We start from the raw sequence: 22,267 nt of genomic DNA on the forward strand, positions 1-22,267 counted from the left end.
TGTGCACTCTACTGGTAATTTGGATATTTCGAAGGCAGGATAAGACAGGTAGAATCTTTGGATGGATATTACACCAATAAAGAGGCTAAAGATTGTAATGCAAGTAATGACCGATTTGTTAGATCATTGACTGTAATGCGATTACTGACATTGGAACAGTAATGCTTTACTTTACTCTGTTACAGGGAAAAGTAATGTGATTACTGTAACGCATTACCTCCAACACTGTACTTATTGTAGCTGAGACTTTGTTCCTTTTTCCATTTTTTTGAATGGGTGTGAAATAAAAGCCCTTCTTATTCTGAGGATCTAGTGCTTTGGCTCCCTGCACAGCTGCAGAGTCTGTCTGCAGGAGTGAGATAACATCCCTAATTAACTTCTCACTCCACATCATAAATATAACGTTAAATGCTTGCTATGTAACTGTGATAAAAAGAAAAAAATCAATTGCCTCAATGGGTCAATTGATGACCTTGTATCCAATCCATGGATATTCAGGTATTCTATCAGAAATCACTGGGTGTCTTAAGTTAGTTGGGTGTCTTTTAATTGCACAACCTCCCAATATGTGATTGTATAATTGATAAACAAGAATGTTCATGAATAATAAACAAACTATTTTATCACTTTTATATTTACTTGATACTGGTTGTCAGCAAATACATACTATACCCATATACGTATATAGATAGATCTCTACATATTTTGTCATTCTACATTAAGATAACTGTGTTCATTTTAATGCAAACCGGAGTTCAGATATCCTCTGGATATGAAGTTTGAAAATGACATGATCGGAGAGTATATCTACTGATTTTGGGCCTTTTTTCACAGTTTGGTTTTTAAATAAAAATCATAATTCTCTTCAAAACCTCAAATGGAGTGATCAGTCTGACTGTTCCCAAGTGTTAACAAAAAATGCTGCCACTGCAGATACATAAAGTGTTAGTTTTTTCCTATTCAATTGTTGATTCAAAAACTCCTGCTGCATTCTGGTCTTACTGTTTAGACTTGATATAATCAAAAGAAATGCATTTTAACTGCATTATGCACAATCTGCTTATAGAGACCGTCATGTAACTGGAAGGTCACAGGTTCAATCTCTGCAACAGCTAATGCGTCCAGCGCTGCCATGTCATCCTTGAGCAAGGCACTGACCTCTGACCTCTGACCCCTGACCTCTGACCCCTCTGCTGGAACGTGTCCCAGCATATCTGCCTCAGAGGACTAAGCCTAGCTTTCCTAGCTACGAATATGTGTGATATGGATGGAAAATCTCCCTTTAGAAGTCCATGCTGACTGGTATGGCGCGCGCACACACACACACACACACACACACACACACACACACACACTCTTCTTGGTTTACCCAGTCTTGGGAGTTGCAGCAGCTTCTTTCTTCTCTTCCTCTGCAGCCCACGGACTAAATATTCATTGCGTTACCCTCTCGACCTCTTTCTCTGCTCCAGGGCCAGATTGACTCAACAACAATCTGGCTGCTCAGTAAATACTGCTCTAATGTGCAGCTGCGGTGTGTGTGTGTGTGTGTGTGTGTGTGTATTAGGGCACACCGCTATATCAGTGTGTTGATATCAGCTTTTCACAGACATACTGGTATCTACATTTGTTGCACCAATACGAGCACAAAAAAATATTTTGCCAGAATGACTGCTGGTGATTTTTCATGGCGTTTGATTTGCTATTCTGAACAAAAACCAGCATATATATGCAGCTTAGAGTTCTGGTTGAGGATTCGGTACAGAAGAGGAATTATTTAGGGTCACAACAAAATGTCATCAGCAGCAGATGCAAAAAAAAAAAAAAGCGTCCATAATTCACCTCCGTGTCAGCGGAGTCTGAGGCCGGAGCAATCTGGAGCGTTTAAAACTTTATAACACACATCTCCCTCTCTCTTTAAATTATGATTTCATCTGGGGGGGGGGGGATATAAAAAAGAAAAAAAGCGAGCAGCAGTCAGACAGAGAGAATACATTATGCTTTAAGTCGAACATTAATAGCTTGTTCCCTTCCCCTTGACGGAGCGGCGACGGCCTGGCTGGAATGGTAATGATGCCGAGGCGGCCGCTCCGCCGCACCTGAGCGCCCATTGATCACTGACAGAAAAGCGCCGGGACAAAAATACGCCGGGCCCGCTTTTCTCCCAGATGCGCGTTATTTCATCACATACCTGAATGTACAGAAAAAAGTCATTTACACTTATCGCTTTGATGGCCGGGCCGGCGTCCGCAGGAAAAAAAACGTGGCGAAAAGGAGAGTGTGTTTTTTTTCTTTCTTAGTCCTCCCTTCCCCCCCCCCCACTTTCAAATAATTACATTTCATTTTAATACAGTCTTAAATCATCGTAAAAAAACAAGTGGGATGGGATGTGTGTGTGTGTGTGTGTGTGTGTTTGTCACCCCGCTGGCACCCGACTTTTGATAACGCCTCGTTTGAACAGCCTTCGTTTTCTTGACACGAGTCTTCTCTGAGGAGATAGAGAACACAGCCAGGTGCTGGGAAAAGATCACATCTCTTCTATTCTCGGCGTTGTTGTTTCTCTCTCTCTCTCTCTCTCTCTTTCTCAGTCTCGGGGCCTTCGCTCGCCGAGTACAGGCAATCCTCGGGGTTCGATCTCTTGTTCAGCAGATAGCGAGCCGAAAGTCTTCGTTAGAACGCGAGGGAAAATACTCTCTCATTCACGGGTCTGGGGATGACGACAGACCGAAGAGAGCGAGCGTTGAATGGGAACTCGGGGGTGTTTTGCGGAGGGATTGGCTGGGAGAGATTTCTTCTCCAATAAATAAATAAAAGAGGAATGAGTTTGCACCGGCGATGCTTCTAATTGCGTTTAGCAGCATTTCCCTAACTTTTGGGAACCAGCAAATGGTTTTCTTGGGGACTGGCAAGAGATAATATTATCACCATAAGGGGCTTTAACTATAGTAGAGAATACTGGAGAATAGTCAATTTCTACCAGATAAGCGACATTCCAACAACTGCCCTGATTTTTAGAAACCATGTTGCATAGTTCCTCTGCTAAATGTGGATCTTCCCCTCAAACTGTATTATTTTAACATCAATAAATCATTACCACATTCATTTTGAAACAACAGTAATATTACAGAGTAGACGAGACCATCATAGAGAAGATTAGCAGCTTCTACACTGCATTTTCCATTGTGAGCCACCAGGTCAGATTTGGCGGGAAATCTGCTGGATTGCTTTATGGCACAAAACAGTTAGAGGGCGCTGTTCTTCCAGAGCAAACAGAGCTAAAGCTTTCAGAGTTTCTAGCAATGGCAGATGGTGGAAGGAGAGAAAGGCCGATGGAAAAAATCACTTCCAACATGTTTATTCTCTTCAGGAAGCGTTTTTACTTTTCGCAAGTAATACACAACTTTATTCCAAATCCACTAACAGCATAGTTTCAACCTCTTACCTGGTCAGAATACATACTGACTGTTCCTCTTTGTGACAGGCAGCAGCAGGGATTATGGGAAATGTGGTCTTTCATTTTGAGACGCACAAAATGCTACACCGAGCATCTTTAAGTATGCCGTATATCAAATCAGAAATATGCATGCCTTTCTAAAACCTTGGAAACACTATTGATAATACAAAAAAACAGGATGACAAATTTCATAAATGCATATTATCAATTAAGCAAGGCAAAGTCTTAAATATGTACATTACAATGGCAGATTGTACTTTATACACACTTGATACATTCTATAATATGGGGGGAAGTGACAATTAAAATTGCAGCAGGATGCAGTACGATAGAAATATTTTCTTTACAAAGATACAATATGATTTTCATTTCAGATAGGATACACAAAATATACAGTATGTTCAAGGCTTGTGTTTTATTGCAGTCAGACTGAGTAATATCAAAGTATATGATCTTTAGTAGACTGCTGCCTTCTGATACAGATAATAGCATGGTAACCCTTAAAACTACAGCTCCCTCCATCACATAAATATGGTCTAAGTTGCTTGCAGACACTCATAACAATCATTTAGTTTTCTCTGAGTGTAACAAAGTCTAAAATTCTGACATGTATATATATATTCAGTCAAGTTCAGGTGAATATTAGCCGTTTTGGTAGCAAATTGGTCGATTTTTTCACATTTTGTAATGCAAATTACAGTGTAATTGCAGCATAATGGGAGCTGTGATCTAAAACGGTTACAAATAGAAAACAGTCGGGCTACTTCTTTGTGAATAAGGTGCTGCTGCTTGGATTCCTCAGTCCAGAGAATTCAATCTGCCAGTAGAAGAGAGGCACATGCCAAAAAGTTGCGAGAAGGGGAATAGTATACAGCAATACAGCAATCATACAGAAGATGGATCTTTACATTGTAGTTACATAAAGAAAATATCAGATTAACACTGATGTATATTTACATTTGACAAAATCTCTTCGTCTCTGTGTATGAAGGAGTCTGATCTGACTGTTGAGAGTTTATTTAAGAACAAGCTTTTCTTCGGAGGAGTGAAACCCATACAGTTGATGTTAGAAAACGGCCCAGGTGCTGCCTGCTAAAAAAGCACTTTCCCTGAAAAAATCACATGCAGCACGTGATCCAAACTGCTCCCTGACTTGTTCCACGACACTTTAGAAAGAGGACTTAAGTGTGATCTGGTTTTCTAATTGCTAACGAATGCTAATAAGTTCTGCTTGGAACATCTCGGCGACTGAAACTCCGGCGCGAGGGCTTTCGGGGGTGGACTTCAAAAAACCCGAACTGTCCCTCGGATCCGGCGGGACGGCCCACGCGGCACTCGGATCCTTCAAGAACTTTCAAGGTGAGAGAATACAATCAATCCGGTCTCTGATGGAGCGTGTGTGTGTGTGTGTGTGTGTGTGTGTGTGAGTGTGTGTGTGTGAACGCTGCTACGGAGCTCAATCAACAGGACGCTGAAGCAATATCACAAATAGCCCCGTGTGCATGAATGAATATTAACCGTGGAAACTGCAAAAAACGAACTGGAGAAGGTTTAGACGAGCATAATTGATGTTTGGGTTGCTGATAGCTGGGATACGATCTTATCGTTATTGCAGATAAGGTAGGAGTGTTTACATGCGCACAAATCATAAACAGAATACGCAAATATCCCCCGCCTGTGGATAGTGACTGGCGTGCGGCGTGTCAGAGCGGTGGATTATTCTCAAAGAGCTCGCTCGTGAAAATCCCATTAGGTAGAGAGACGAGTCCGAACGGCGTAATGCGCCGCGGAGACGAGGCTCCGAGTGTCCCGCCGCATGATTTAAACCGCCGTCCCGTTCGCTGGGAGAGGAGATGTGCTGAAATAATGCTTCTAATTTTCCATCCGGAGCCATTTGGCCGCCCCTCGTCCGCTTTGCTCCAGGCGGGTGTGAACGGTAATCTGGAAAATACACATCGTTCAGAGATTCATTTTTTGAATGAACGCATTTATTTTCTGCTGGAAAGTATTTCTGCAGCTGATCTGTGTCGTCACCAATTCGCCAGTCACGCCAAATGGTGATTTCTGATTGGTCCCTCCTCCAATTCGACCAATCAAGGGCTGACTTTTTCCTGCAAGTAGCAAGTGGCACTTTGCGCTCTTAAAGGAAACCAAGCCCAAGACAGGTTGTGTCCTTGAGCACACATAAAGGCACGAGGAACGTCAAAAGGGACATCATCGCCGACGTGTCTTTAATCGATGCTGTGTCGTTTGACATTCCTTTATGTGTGTTCAGAGACTTTCCGTCGTACCTCTTCTCGCAGCGTCGGATCGATGGTCCCATGAAACCGGTGGATATGCAGTTAAAAGGCACCGCAGAGTTTCTCCTCACTGATGTACACAGGAAAGGTTTCCAACATAAAACATCCACCATTTGGAAAAAAACACACACTCCCAAAACAATTACTAGCATGAAAGAAAATCTCCTCGCTCAATATTATTAAGCCTGTCAGCTATTTTAAGACCTGTGAGGATATAATCAAGTGTCTAGACAGAGTAAATAATGACTCTTGAACAATAATCTCTCCTACTGCACTAACAGCACAGGTTGTAAGTTCAAATCTGAGAAGGGGACGTTACGCAACCTTTCCAAGCATTTCTACAGATCCTTTGCAAGTGTGTGGGGTTTTGAGAACAGGTGTTATCTAAAGTAATGCAATGCCATTACATGGGTCGCAGAAAGGCCAGCAGGTCAACTTCTAGGTTCTTTTTGGAGACTGTAGCTACTCTGAAGTGTCTGTGGTTTGAACCTGAAAAGCCTCGGCAGCCGAAGCGGGGCAGCGGAGGCAGGATCTGGCCTGAAATGTTCCGGGTTTTGCTTCAGTGCAGCTTAGCAGCAAAAGAGGGCACCTTGCCGAGGCCTATTTCACAACCAGGACACGGAATTTGTCGCTTTTTTGTCCTCAGGTTATCCGACTCGTTCGACTCAGAAATGGGATTTGAGTTTTTCGGGTGTCCGACCCAGCCGCTCGGGTGTGGTATTTTGTAGTTCTGTTACTACATCGTCTGCGCTCATCAGACGTGGGATGTGCAGTTCTGTTTGCAGTCTGACGCGATGCAATTCGAAGACGAGAGCTGGTACTTGTAGTTCCTTGCATCGAGAATCGTATATGGCTTTCCCACTGTGGCGTCCAGGCATGTTAAGGTTCCAGCTTTTTCCAGAAGGGTTCGTCGAAAAGCTAAAATGAGTCAGACGTGGAAAAACTACAGTTGAAAAAGCAACAATAGGCCACGTTTGCGGTCCAACGTGGAGAACTACAGTAGAAAACCGACGGTCGGCAACGTTTATCGTTCCAGCTTGGAGAAGCACAGTTGAAAAACGACAGGTACAGTAGTCAGCCGTGTTCGCGGTCCGTCCAGAACAATAATCGGCCGTGTTTGTAGTCCGGAAAAATGGCAATAGTTCACGTTCATCTGCTGTCCTGGGACACGTCGCCCCAGGTACTGGCCTCGTTGTCGTCCGAGTCCGACAGCGCCGCCGTGCACAGATCGCTGAAGATATCTGGAAAAAATAAAACAGCAAACGCACGAGTCAAGCTACAACTTTTGATACGAGATAGCATCGTTATTATGTAATACAGCAAACAAGCATGAGGGCGCGTGGGCAAGACCGTGGCATTCAAACACAGTGTTTAAGAAGGAGGATGCACAGCCCCGGCCGCAGTGCCAATAAAACATAACAGACCAAACAATGCAGCTTTAATAGGAGTGTAAAACAAGGGGGACGTAATGGTGAGACGTTCAATATCTGCAACAATATCAGCCGGCAGAGTGCATAAAGAATTATAGGGAAGGCAGACCGGGGCAATCAAAACAGACAGGTAAAGAGGGCTGTTTGTAAATGGCTTCCACTTAGCCAAAATACCGCAGGTCAACTGCCAGTGCGTGGAGCTCTGCCCTCCTCAAGCACCAAAACCCCTCAGAGACAGAGGACCACAGAGGAAAAAGGGAAAGTGGGGGAGGAGGAGAGTGTAAAGAGAGAGAGGTGGAGGGGATGGAGGGAGGGAGGGGGGTTACTTGTCTTGAAGAGGGGGACAGAGCTCCATAACAAAACAGGCGAGGCCACGACTTAAACACTTCAAGGACCAGCCTTCAAGCCGACGTGAGAGGGAGGAGATGGAGGAGAGATGGATCGAGGACGGAGGGAACGTCGAAGCGAGTGTGACAGAGGGAGAGAGAGAGAGAGAGAGGGAGAGAGTACAAAGCCCGGGAATGGCTGTCTTCTAGGGAAAAAATATATTTCATGGTGACTGATACAAATCTTTTATAAAGTCTGAAACATGCCTCCAGTGCATCAGCTGTCAATATCCTTGTCAATAGTTTCTTTGGCCTTCCATGTCAGTTTTTAAGTAAAACTTGATTAACAAATCCATAAAGATTATAGTAAGCCTGATGCGACTTATTCAACAATAATTAAACCAAATAAATCAATGTAATTAAATTCAACTTATTCCAAGTTGGTTTGAAACTTGATAATTAAATGTATACTCATTTTATTAAATTGCGTTTTACTAATTTGCGTGAATTATGAAATTGTGCGCACAAAATGATTAAAGTGAGGGTACAGATTATCCAGAATGAAGGAACAAGTTCTATGTTGTGCATGCAATACTATCTCATGCGAAATCATGGCCTCAAAATATTTCCTGCAGCCACTCCCAGCCTCCATGAGAGAGAGAGAGAGAGAGAGACACAGAGAGAGAGAGAGAGAGAGAGAGAGAGAGAAGTCAAGCAGAGGGTGTAGTACGGGGAGCGTGCTGCAATCAATGACATCATGCTCTGCGTATTCAAGCTGTTCCATCCCCTTCCATCCAACCCCGAAAACCCCGTCCAACGGTCCCGTCCAGCGGCCCGCCCGGTTCCCGCCCGCTCCCTCGGCTCCCGCCCGGCCCACCCGACCGCCGCGTGACAGAGCGAGGGAGTAAAAAGGAGAGGAAGGGAGGGGAGGAGTGAGTGGGTGAGTGTGTTTGCAGCGAGGTGGTTAGTCAGGGATACCAGTGGTGTTACTTAAATGAATGACCTCCTTCAGATGCTGTCTGCAGTATGCTGGGCGGGACCAGCCCTGTCTCCTCTGTTAAAAGGTTCTTGACTAGCCTAGAAACATGAAACACAATGGATTGGAGGCTCTTCCGAGAATAAAACACAAACTAAGTCAATACGGCCCCTTGCATATGTCGAAAACACATTACGCTGTTAAACCTTAAAGCTGCACGATGCAATTTTCGCACGTTGGCGTCCCCAAAAGGTAGCGAGAGGTAACTGTTTGACTTTTGAGGACTTCACTACCCAGAAATTCTGTAACGGGACGCCATTACCAACCAGATTGTGATCGATTTATATCAAAGAGATGCAAAAAGTGGAAATGTCTTCCTTTGAGGTGACTCGATACCTTGTGTTTTTAATTTTTAAAGATCATAAAACCTGCTTTTTCCAGTTTCGGTTCATCACTTCCCATACAGGACGATAGAATTTCATTTGGACACATTTGGAGAATCTACAGTATCTCAATTAGTAAGGATGAGACACTTTGCTCTGTTGCAGCCCTGTTTCCTGATTTCGCCTGATCAGACGGATGTATTCCGATATAAGAATCTTGCATGATGCAGCTTTAAATCATTAAAATCTTATCATTTAGCACATTCCTTTGTGAAAGACAGAGGTAAGAGATGAGGCATCCTTTCCACTGCAAATGAACACACCATTTTGCAGCAAATGATGGTTACAAAGTAGACAACAGCGTGCTGAATACCTGGGATGAGTCCCTCCACATTCTGTCTACATCTTGCAGTGACGGATTCACTTCACTTTGCATACTGAAAGATCTTAACTAGCCTGGAATATGAAACGTAACGGGCTGAAGGTCCTTAACTAGCCTTAAAGATAAAACAGAATATATAGACGCTTCTTCCTTAGCTTAGAACATGAAACAGAATGCATTGGAGGCTTTTAACAGGCCTTGACAGAATATAGGGAAAGTTCTTATGAGGCATAAAACACTGAAGGAACACAACAGCAACAGGGGGGGGCAACGCGACGTATGGTTTGGTGCGACTGTTCTCTGGAAACAGCCGCTGAAAATAGAACAGCCTGACAGCGTGGAAAGAAGAAAGAGGCGCCGGAGCGCCGTACACCCATGTGACTGACTGGCGTCGAGATCTGACGGCGGCGAATATAAAGTGAACCTCGTATTGCGCAAGTCTCTCACGGTTCAAACAGAAAAAACACGGCAGCCCGACGTATGGAGAGGGGAATGTATTTGTAAAGCATCTTGGAGGGAGTCTTGAATGGTTTGCTCAAGTGGGATGCGGGGAGACGTTTTATTGAGTGGCATAATTGATTTTCGCAGAGCTGTGTTTCAGGTCAGACGGAGAGAGAGGGTGAGAGAGAGGGAGAGAGAGAGAGAGAGAGAGAGGGAGGGAGGACATGTTTAGCAACCCTGGAACGAAGCCAACTAATTGAAAGTCCCTTGTAAAGTATTAAAGTATTAAATATGCAGGCTTGTCGATGGAGAATTTGACCACATTTCCTCACCTTCTAAAAAGTCTTTGGGGGTGTTTTTGCCTGCATTAGACAGTCACAGGGAGGGAAATGGGGGTCCTGAGCTGGATTTGAACCCGGGACATTGGGGTCACATGGTATAGGCCTCAGCCAAATGAGCCACCTTCTGAAAAGTTGACTTTGCGGAGATAAGAGGTTGTTGCCAGACTCTGGCATTAGGCATCATAGTGAAGTAAATCCCTCTTTATTCTGCTCATATTCTGACTTAGTCTGCTGGCAGGACATGGTTGAACGTGCTCATATGTTCTCAGCCCTTGTACAAATATACTGTACATTGCCAACAGCAAAGCTCACTGGGGCGGGGACCGGGACAGTGTGTGTGTGTGTGTGTGTGTGTGTGTGCTGTGAAGCGAACACCTCCTAAATTTGGAGAGGTGGAGCACACTCTTGGGAGGAGTGTGTTAGCAAGCATATCAGCGCCGCTTGTGTTAGAAAATGTGTCTGTCAGCAGTATCGCACATACGTACACACAGACACACACTTGTCCCATAATTTCAATTGAAACATATTCACACACACACGCACACACAGACATGCAACCGTCATATCTAAATAGACACACACGTACATATATATGCACGTGAACACACATGCACATGTACACACACACAAGCACACACCCACGCGCAGCTCGTCAGAGTCTCATCCTGTAAAGTTCTATATGGTTTCGCACTAACTTTCATCCGACAAAAAAGCCGAAGAAAAAAGGGAGGAACTTATGAATTCTTCATTTTCCTCAAGTGAGGAGGAGAGACGGGCTGAGACGAGCTGAGATGAGTGTGAGTGAGACCTTTTAGTGCCAAAAACCCATAGATGCAGACGACAGAAGACGGGTTTTAAGGGCTGAAATATGCATGAGCTGATGAAAAATTAGCACATTCAAAGCATTTTTAAGTTGAGCTTTTATCTAACAGGGTATTAGTCACCGCCGAACGCAGTGAGAGAGCTCGCACGAAACCAAAACACTCTTTCAGCCGCGGATTCCAGAGGCTGTTTCTTTATAAGTGCAGTAACCCCTCTTTTGCGGCGAAGGGGAGGGCGGATAAATGGAGAGATGGAGGGACGGAGTGGCGAGTGGAACGCAGAGATTTATTATTCATCTGAAGGCATTGTGTTTTCAACTGCCTCCCATGATTAGGCCATAGAGCGTTTTAGTCACACGTTTTGTTTTTATATCTCCCAGTGTTTCATCAGGATAATGTTACAGTGAATGAAATTTTAATTCCGAACGAGGCGGACTGAGCCTTTAATCCTCGTAGAGAGAGAACAGGGCAGCAGAAGCGCAGTTATTCCTCTATTCTCATTTCCCCCCTCAGGCTCAATTGATTAATGTGGGCCAAACTCTAGATAGACTAGACATGGGAAGCCACTGTATGGGTAAGGATTGTAGATAGCAGTGGAGGAAGTGGGGAAAAAAAGCTGTTTATGATATTTCATTTTTAAAATTTATGAATCTACAGGCCGTGTACATGTAAGTTGTGTGTTAGCTGACCAAGAGGACAATCTAGCCCACCAAAAACGTGGTGTATTCCATTTCCTCTCAAGTAAAAGTAGTAGTAAATGTTCTTATTTCCTGTATGTTAGTTAGGGTTCAACTGAAAATGTTTTTTAAAGGCTATTATTATCATTATTATTATTATTGTTGTTGTTATTATTATTATTATTGTTATTATAACACATATACATGCAGTACTTGTGGAATCTGATCAGTATGTCTCATTAGAATTGATTCAGGTTGAGGTCTTCCCATAGACAACCTGTGTAGTATTGATCAATTCTACAATAAATACGTAATCAAACAAGCTGCATTCATTTCCATCATATGGAGAACACTGGTTGGACCATATTGTTCTAGCCCTAATTTCAGCCATTGATGCTTTCATCTCCTCAGGATATCTTAAAGGGGTTGGTGGTCCATTTACACTGCCTCTAAAGGCTTTCTATTCCTTTTGGCTGGCTCGAACTTTGATGCAAAGTAAATGCCGGGTGCCCTCCTGCTACTGAGTCGCACAACTTTTTGAGCAATGTCTCAATTGTTAAAAATCCCTTCTTTATCTGTCTTCACCTCATCTACATACAGTACATGTCCCATTCATGACTGACATGGACTTAACAGGTGAAGGGATCTTGGCTTTCACCCGAATTCACCTGATCGGTCTGTTTCACGGATAAAAACAGGTGCTCCTAATATTTTACCCACTCAATCTGCTGTATAAACCCTTAGGAGAAAATCCTTTGTCTGTTAACAAACTGCAAAAGAGTTGAAACAGCATGGGGCGCCATTGAAAAAGACCAACACACTTTGTCATCAGTGAGAAACCATAAAAAGCCATAATTAAGTCAGCATGGCAAGAATAAAGTGAGAAAAAATAGATCCACACAGCACTTCTTCTCTTTGTTCCGTGTTGGGGCTCAATCACGCTCCAAATAGAAGTGCTTTGTCTGGGGGAACAGAATGACTGCAACTTCTTTTTGAGGAGTTCGATATGTCATTTTCGACGTTCGTGGCAGACAAACATTTGTGAAACTTGTTCGCCTACCTCCCAGCAAACACAGACACCCCTACTGTTTTCAGTAATCGTCCTCCTCACACCTACCACTCACGTCTGTGTGAGCCTGTCCATTGAGCTGTGTGGAAGAAGGGTCATTCTGTACTTGAACGATGATTGTTTTCCAGGGATTGCACATAAATGTGACTCAGCTCACACATCTTATACAACTTGCAAAGGTGTAACTATAATCATTGGTTTACACAACTAGAAAAAGTGGAAACAGCCCAGGATACAAAAGTACTGTATGTAACTCATTCTAGTTAGCTACTTTTTCCGGCTTTAAAATACATGATGATCTTGTTAATGCTGCAGTTGGCAAGATTTTAGGCAATGAAATACCTCTACAACATGCTCAGGCAGTGAGTGGCGTTGATAAATGAAGTTCCTCTGCGAAAAGCCTGTCATCCTATAACACTGCTTTGTCCCATTGCAGCTAGTTTGACACCCAAAATGGGGCTTGAATGAAGCCTTGTAACTCTCTCCCAGAGGGACAGAGCTAATCACAATTGTGTAATTTGTCTGAAGAAAAGGAATCGCCAGCTGGACAGCCAGCTGTATGTCCTGCTCTGTCAAAAGACTACTGTGGACTACTGTGGCGGCTGAGACAATATCTCTTTGTCAGAATTCACACTCGTATTAGAGCTAGAGTTTGTACGTTTCAATGAAATCTTGCCCTTGTAGGAATATGTTGGCACCAACATTGTTGCTATCTGCTGTATCATTTTCTGGCCAAATGATGCATGAATATGAGTACAGAAAAGTGTAATTTTTCAATGGGTTGATGGTGTGATGATTAATGTGTTCTAAACAGCCTAACAGCAGGTAGGTAGCAGGTTTCTAGTTAAACAGCGTGGCTAGTTGACTTCCTTTGGATCATCTGACCTTATTAGCATTATTCGGGGCCTCTTTAGTATCTTATAATTATTTATATTGGATGTTTTTATGGATAGGTTATCATGGTGTGTAAATTAACGATAGTGCCAGTGATGAAATAGTAAGTTAAACAGAATATATAAATGCATATTAGTAACTAAAAAACACATTAAACAATCACTCGCAAAGGATCTCACAAGATGTCACCATCACTGAATGAAATTAAAGGTGAAATTAAAGGGGTTGTTGATCAATACCAATGACTCAATGAATACTTGGACAGTTGCTGACATCATAAATGACTTAATGCTGCTTTAAATACTGCATGTACCTGCTGCCCACACCTGTCCTCTGCCTCCCTTCCTCCTATCCTCACCACTGACTCATTATTACTGACGCCACGATGTTGATGAGCGATAAGCGAGATGTTTTTCCCGGTTATCTGCAGCCAACCACGGTACACAGACATCAACAAGCTGAGTTCTCAATTCCTAAACGCTGAGCATATAGACACACCGAAATCAGGTTAGGCTGACTCCTGAGACGAAGAACAAATTGAAAAAGTAAGCAGAAATAAATAAAAATAATAATCACTAAGAGGCGTACTGTGGTCCTTTTGTTGGGCAGGAGGAGAATGTCTCCAGTGGAGAATGGCTCGCCAAAAATATCAATTCCATAGGAGAACTCAAAAAAGAAAACGGTAGCACATTCCACAAATGAGACTAAAAACAGAGGACGCAGCAATTATAGCTTATTGAGGGCACACAGAGTGAATGAGACACTCAACACGTGTGCCCTAAATAAAGTATAAATGCAATGTCAGACAGTTTATTTTTGTCTTATTTGTGGGATGTGTTTGCTCTTGTTGTACTGGCAGCAGACTGGTAAAGCTGTGGCATTCTCACCTTTCCTCGGGAACAAAATGTGTTTGAACAGGCAGATGGGGACGCACTTCGTCGGCTCGAATCTCAAATGCAGCGCTAAGGCAGTGGGAGGACAACGATCGGGCGGGGCCGGGCTTACTGACTGACACGGCGAGCCGATAGGAACTCACCAGTGTCCGTTCTCCGCCTCTTCCAGGAACTGGACCAGGTCGCCCGACTCCAGAGAGAGGTCCCTGGCTGCACGAGACTCGTAGGTCAGCTGCACCCGGAAACGACCGCTGTCACCCTGCAGAAAGAGGTGACAGAGGTTAATGCTGCATTTACAATACAACCAAAAAAAAATTAAAAATTCAGTTGGTATCGTGGGATGTCAGTCAACTGTAACCCCAAACCGCCTTCTGGTTGCCAAAGAGATTTCAGTGAACAAGAGGTTTGACCATTCCATGTACACTGATGCAATAAAAAACGATCTGTTAAATAATATTGTGTGCAATGTTCCCTCTAAGCTAGTGGTGTCCAGAGGGAAAATTTAACTTTTGTCACCTTTTGGCATCTGCGGGCAGAGTTTCCTTTTGAGAACAATGAACCTCCAGTTTGCCATATACCGCATAGCGCAACAGTGTGAATGCAGCATAAGAATATGCATGTACGTGAGCCGCTACATGCGGAAGAGTGTGTGTGTGTGTGTGTGTGTGTGTGTGTGTGTGTGAGTGTGAGTGCCTGCCATTATGGTATGGTCCTCAGCTCTCTACTGTACATCACACAGATTATAATGGAGCTGGAAAGCCTGACATACCCAATAGACCTGCGCCGCTGTAATCCTCCCCCTCTTCCCTCTCTCTTCCCTCGTTTCTTAAATGTCAAGTCGTCAGCGCGCGCCGCTAACGAGATACGCGGCAATGGGAAATAATTAAGCAGCGGAGGGTTCCTCTTTCAGGGGGATTGGGGGGGGGGGGGGATTTAGCAGAAAAGAGAGGAAAGTGAAGGATGAGTGGAGAGGAAACAGGGGATGTGCGGAGAGCTGTCAAGGGAGGGAGAGTGATAGTGGAGTATGATGATTTATGGCCAGGCCTGACGGAACAGCAGCAGGACTGGACTGGGTCAGGCTGGGCTAAATTTTTCACTCGGGCTCAGGTTTGAAAATGCTGTTGAGAAATACTGTACTACTTATGTTAATTTCAGGCTCACAAAAGCTATACGTTGGTAACGTGTCCAGTTTTTAATGCTTTAAGTGATGGGATGCTTTACTGGCAATCTGATCAGTAAATACTCTGTCGAGGTCAAGTGAACAACAGACTAACAGCGTCTGTGGCAATAAAATCACTTGTGTGAAAATGTGATACATTTATACTACGGCAAAAGGGAGCCGTAATCTTAAGCATTACCTACATTTTTATTGCTGCCTTCCTCTTCTGAGGAGTTGGACAGTTCTTCTGCGCTGGAGGGGATCGTCTCAAAGTCCTCAGTGTCCATGGAAGGTAGACGCCGCTGGCTCCAGCCTTAACAAAACCACAGCACATATTAACCACCAACATGCACTCATAAACTGGGATGGACATTACTAGGCCACTAGGCAGTTGTTGGTACTTCATTTGACTTGAAACATCTTGAAAGCTTGATGAGTGTGTACACAAGATGAAATCACTTGCTGAGCTTGTCATTTTTTTGCAGCACAGAATAACTCAGATTGCATGAAGAGCAACCACTAAACAATATAGATAACCGATCCTTCTGTATGTCAATGCATCATGGAGACATGATGATCCAGATTCCTCAGCACATAAACAGTCAATACTATATGGTAATTCCTAAACCTAAAGTAATTGCTCCCCCCAAAATGAAAATTCAGTCATGATCTACTCACTCCCATTTCAGTGGAAACTCCATTGAACACACAGATGTCCATCAAATTTCTCCAAACAGCTTGTGCAGCATTATCCAAGCCATACAATTGCACATGCTGTTTGGAGAAATTGATGGACATTTCATGCTTTTATTGGAGCTGTAAGAAGACGGCTCCGTCAACTTCAGTAGTTTGTGAGAAGGCTGAGATGGAAGTACGGGAGCTAACTCACTGTGTGTTTGGTGGTCCGACGAACTTCAATGGAGTTTCGACTGACATGGGAGTGAGTAGATAATGTCTGAACTGTCATTTTGGGGTGAACTGGTTCTTAAAGATCACTCTGAGGATGGAATTCCATGTGCCACAAAAAGATGATTAAGTTACAGATGAATGTAGGAAATCAATCAATTTCTTCCAGACATACAACACACCGTATGATTGGTCCATTTGAAGACAGGACCAGAGTAAACCATGAAACATTGAAACAATGAAACCGTGAGCCAAACAATAAAGCACCCAACACCAAATAATCACCAAAATCAACTCAACCATCTTACCAACATATATCACGACAAATAAAACTGAAACCAACCATATTTGACCATCTCAAAAAAACAGAAGACGACACAAAGTAGGAGACAAACGTGGCTATATAATACCGTGTCCTCTTCCTCTGTGGTGGTTACCTGGTTGGGAGGTGGATCTAGGGACGGCGGAGGTGCCGCCGGCAGCGGCAGCTGTCGTGCTAGTGATGCTTTGACGTTTCCTGACCGCAGCCATAGCGCCACGCAACGTATCTGGGTGGAAAGCCAAACGCTTTATACCATCTGCTCAAAGGTGAACTCATCAAAGGACCGCCGTACAACATCATCAACCACAATCGAACACAATTAATGGGGAACTGAATGAATAAAACGAAACGACCCACATAGAAAACGTTTCTAGGGACATTCGGACTTCCACAACAGAACGGTGCGACTGGTCTACTCATGCAGAAATCAACCAAGTAGTCAAAGGCCTATAAAAACCCAACGCATTTCACCACTGAACACGCCGAACCCAGAAGAAAGAACTTTATCTGATGCTCTTTTCATTTGATTCTCATGCAACATTTGTACGAAACGTCACGTCACGTTACAGATAAGACCACAACACGACGCAACAGAGCAGGCAAGACACAGATGGAAATTGTAAATGTACGAGCAGACAAACACACACATACAACACACAGCACATGCAACATCATCAAGATACATCATTTCACCAAAATAGGGACATCAAGCTGAAGGCCCAGCATGCACGGAGCCCGCACATTACATGACATGCCATCGGCAGCTGAATGTACCTTCATAACCAAAGGGAGTGGGATCGCTCTTTATCTCGTGTCTCTTGGTCTTTATGCTAGCGGAGAGGGGACCTGGCCAGGGGGAACGCATGGGAGGAGTTAGTGACTTGACCAGGAGCTAAGATATTAAAAGGAAGGCCTGCACACAGCATTACTAATCCCCCAACTTGACTTCAGACGGATCAAATAATCGGAATAGTTTAGCTGGTTCATGGAACTGAGAGGGCTGGGATTGGAAAGCGCTCATGCACTTTAAGGTGCTTTTGGAGGAAAACATGGCATATTCAGTGGCATATGTACTGTATGTCATAGGTGGAGTAGTGATGCTGTGTGCATTACTACATTGCAAATGTGCTGTTTTATCTTTGGCCGGCACTGGTGAGCAAGGTAGATGAGCCTAAAAGCTTTTTGGAAAAATCAGAGGCCAAAAAGCCACAGGCACATTGCCGACTTCACTCAGCACTTTACAGCCAGTGTGACCCGCGCCGCTCTCGCCGGTCATAAGTTATTGAAATAGGCTTGATTGCGGGGAGGAAAGAGAAATAGGCGAAATAAAAAGGGAGAACAGAGTGAATGGAAAGAGTTCAAGGGATACTTCAATAGTTCTCTTCTCGTTTTTTTTTAATTCTTCCTTTCTCTCTCTCCGCCTGGTGAAAATGAACTTCTTCATCTGTATTCCTACGGTAAATTGCACTTGTATTGCCACTTTGAATGTCACCCCACGTTCCAAATGTCATCTTATCAAAATTCCTATTTCCTTACCATCGCTTTTTTAAAAAGAATAGGTGTGTCTATTCATTTTCAGCTTTTTTTTCCCCCGTTACATTGTTTCGTTTCGCGGTGAAGCCTCGACTTTCTCTATGCATCTCATAAATTTCAAGAGAGTAATAAATGGGCAGGGCGTAATGAGAAAATGGCCTTTCTTGCCTTGCCTAGTTTGACTTTCTATCCCCCCATCCACCCCTCTGTCTCGCTGTTGATTCAATTCAATTTGAATATGGTTTATTGTCATGACTGTCCAAAATCAACGATATTGCCAAAAAGGTTTCCAATACATTACAACCAGTGGAGGGTAAACCCACCTAAACTCAGTTTCCTCACCTTTGAATTGGCACAGTAGAGTTCAGCCATCTCTCTAGCCAGGCCATAACTCTTTATGATATAAATTCATAGTATATATCACACTGAGTAGTATCAAACTGATGTACAGTATGTTATATGAAGATAGAGTCATTAAGGGGGGAAAAAAAACGCAAAATAATGAAAGAAAAATACAGGATGATTTTTGTTCATACTGATGTTTGTTTTGTTTGCATCATGATGATCACCGATTGGAGGTCATAGTTTACCCTCCATTTTATTCACCATTACACCATTGAGTACAACCTAAAATAATCATATATCAAGCAATGCAGTGAAATAATTAGTGTGTGTGTGTGTGTGTTCGTCAGATTGCATATGTCCGTGATTGTATATGGGAGTAGACGTGAACTGGATAGAACAAGACAGACCGAGAGAGACAGGCAGACAGAAAGAGACAGAGTAAAAGAATGATAAAAACAAACAAAAAAACAAATGAATGAAAGGAGGGAGAGCTTGGGCAGCCAATCAGGTACCTTTTGTGCGTCGCGTGGCGAAGGAGGAGGAGGTAGAGGAGGCGAGAGAGGAGGTGAGAGAGAAGCGACGAGGGACCTCTGCTTCCTTAGCAGCAGGCTCTACAGCCAGCGAGGGGTCGGGAAGGAGCGAGAGACAGAGAGAGAGGGAATAGGAGAGAGACAGAGAGTAAAAGAAGGAGAGAGAAAGAGAGGGAATAAGAGAGAGAGAGAGAGAGAGAGAGAGAGAAGGAATGAGAGAGAAGGCAAGTTAAAGAGACAGACAGGGTTACAAAATCGAAGCCATGAAAGCCTAAGCCTAAAAATGTAAGCCATGGAAAAAAAATACAACAAATGAAGAAGAAAAAAAGCATAAAATTGTAAATGGAAAATAGTGAAAGCGATTGTGAGTGGGCAAGTTGTTATGGGGCCTAGAAAGCTCCGTCGGCCTGGACACTTAGATGATTTCATAGGAGGTTAAAAGCACAGAAATATAGCGAGGAAACGACTGATATCGACTTTATCTCTCATTATTTCAATGCACAATATGAGGATGAATGCGCACGCCAGGCCATGTGCTTGAACTTTGCACTTACATTGCAAAAAATGTCAATCTTAACAAGTTATTTAGTCTCATGTTCACATTTAATCTTTCTTAAAAAAGTGAAAGATTATGCCAAAGGGGTGAGATAACCCCACTGCAGTTTCCAATGCAGTTTGGCTTTTCTCGAAACAAGTGTCAGCATCTTCAAACTACACAGAAAATTCTTGAAACAAGTTGATTTGCATTGCTGGATTCTTTCACTTGTTATAAGAAAAATGAGATTTTAAGACTCGATACTAGAATAAATGACTTGTTAAAGGGGATTTTTTTCCCCAGTGTCGTTCAGTAACCTCAGATAAATTCCAGGCAAATTAGATTGAGACATTAGATTGAGACCACACTGGTAGCTGATGAAGTTCAGGTAAAATTAGGGGGAGGTTAAGCTAAACTGAGGATAAAACATCTTAACTCTAAACCATCCTCACTGCTGAGTCAGCAAATGCGAGAGTGCTTGCAAGGTATCGGACCAAGCAAACGGAGTGCCACTTGATTCCGGTCCTTTTCTTGAGCGATGTGACGTGTTGTGTTTATTGACCGGACGCACGTGGCGGTGAAGAGGAGGAAGGTGCAGAGAGGACGCTTGTTAGCGGCGAGTCTATTCAGCGGGCCCGCGGGCCCGAGGACGCCCGCCACCGACTCGCCATCGATTTCCATCTCATACGGGAGACAGTGAGGAATGCCACAGCTTTGTGAGACACATAGAGACTTGAGTGCATATATCTCTCATGGCAGTATACGGGAGTCTGTGTATACTGTGCGTGTGTGGGAGCGTGTGTGTTGTTGTTGTACTTCTATCCTTATGAGGACCAAATGTCAACAGATGGGACACTTTGCAGGTCCTCACTTCTACAAGGGGTGAGTTTAGGTTCAGGACTTGGGTTTAGGGTTAACGTTAGGTGTGGGATTACATTTAGGTTAAAGGTGCTATGTGTAGCATTTAGAAACATCAATATATCACTGTCAAATTAATTGTGATGCCTTGGTATAATTAACGTAAACAAATGAGACCATGGTGGAGATGACTGGTATCTCACGCAAGCGCTAGTTTTTCTCCAAATTAAGATTTCCCTTGAACCCTGTTGCTTCCTGTCTTCCCTCCCCTTCCCTGGTGTTTGTTTTAAAGAGCCAGAAGAAGAATAAGAGACACTTTGCATTCTGACCAAGCAAGAAACATTTTGTGCCGTAAAGCAAAAGATAAACAGCAAATTTCCTGTCAAATCCGGTGGCACACAATGTAAACTGTAGTAGCAATGGTTTATTTACCGTAATTATACTAATGTCTCAAAATGAATGTGGTAATGATTTATTGATGTTAAAATGCTACACGTATACTAACTTTGAGGTAAGGGTAAGATTTGAGGGTTAAGGTTAGGGGTTAAGGAGTGAATGTAGTCAATTGAAGGTCCTCATAAGTGTAGTAATACAAATGTGTGAGTGTGTGTGTGTGTGTGTGTGTGTGTGTGTGTGTGTGTGTGTCTGCAGAGGGAGGGAGCGCTGGATAATGGAGACGGATGGAGGATAGAGTAAGCAAAGCCAGTCATCTCCGCTCTCTCCTGTCTTTCTTTTTTCTGTCCCTCCCTCTCTATTTGTCTTCTCGCACTCTCTCTCTCTCTCTCTCTCTCTTTCTCGTCTCATGTACACCCAGATGACTAATCAATGTGAGGCCTTGGTCGTATGCTAACAAGACTGAACGCATCAACGCGGCAGGTTCAGCACCTGACTGTGTCTCTCTCAGTGGGAACAGAGAGAGATGAACGACCGTGTGCTTGAACTACGCATATGCTACACTGCAAAAAAAGATGTCCATCTCTACATTTTTATCTTAAACCGAGTGAAAAATTCCACTTGTTTCCGATGCTGTTTTGCTTGCAGGAATTTTCTTGAAACAAGTGTAAAGAAAAGAATAATTAATGAATAATTATTACCAAATGAACTCAACGCTGAGTGTGTTTGGGTGTTTGTTAAATACTAATACAACTACTTAATCATACTAAAGCACAATGGACACCTTCAATACATTTCTCTATAGTTTTTTCATCATTTCTGTTTGAATACTCAATAACTAAATTACACATAAACCAGATTAGTAGGGGAGGTGTCACTTCATAGCATCACACCATGCAGAAATAAGGCCTATAGTTTTTTCCATGGTCATATTTTACGCCTAAAAACACTGACTCTGATTTGATTGTGCTGTTTCATTCCAAAGATAAAGTTTTACTGCATGAGGTTTCCCTTTACTTTGCACATTAGTTTAATAAATTGCTGTGGTTTCTCTTGGCGTCTTCTCTTGGCCAGCGAACACAGTTCAAAAAGCCTTCCTAGTGTTAATCGGAGTATTGGCGCATTATTGTGTGCATGTAAACATCGCCGTTGTTGTCCAAGCTGGAGGAAAGCTTAGGCCTATCTGTCCCCACCCCCCAGTCCCCCCATCATCTGTCTCATTAGGGCTCTGTGTGGCTGGAAGACTGGCCGGACTGCCGCAACATGGACAGTGGAACCTGGAATCAAGGCCCGTCCTCCTCC

At 43.4% G+C, this 22,267-nt stretch overlaps 1 protein-coding gene across 1 annotated transcript in view; it reads right to left on the reverse strand.

Annotated features, from left to right (window-relative positions):
* Positions 1–6,900: 6,900 nt before the first annotated feature.
* mcf2l2 (MCF.2 cell line derived transforming sequence-like 2) overlaps positions 6,901–22,267 on the reverse strand; it is a 122,311-nt gene continuing 106,944 nt past the window's right edge. Inside the window, exons 29-35 of the mRNA XM_071918325.1 lie at positions 19,162–19,260; positions 17,546–17,617; positions 16,887–16,997; positions 15,747–15,856; positions 14,528–14,643; positions 8,498–8,584; positions 6,901–7,027 (exon numbers count right to left, since the gene is read on the reverse strand). Coding sequence (XP_071774426.1) covers positions 6,901–7,027; positions 8,498–8,584; positions 14,528–14,643; positions 15,747–15,856; positions 16,887–16,997; positions 17,546–17,617; positions 19,162–19,260 — 722 coding nt within the window. The remainder of the gene's footprint in view (positions 7,028–8,497; positions 8,585–14,527; positions 14,644–15,746; positions 15,857–16,886; positions 16,998–17,545; positions 17,618–19,161; positions 19,261–22,267) is intronic.

The sequence above is a fragment of the Centroberyx gerrardi genome, chromosome 9 (genome assembly GCF_048128805.1).
Source record: "Centroberyx gerrardi isolate f3 chromosome 9, fCenGer3.hap1.cur.20231027, whole genome shotgun sequence".
Lineage (NCBI taxonomy): Eukaryota > Metazoa > Chordata > Actinopteri > Beryciformes > Berycidae > Centroberyx > Centroberyx gerrardi.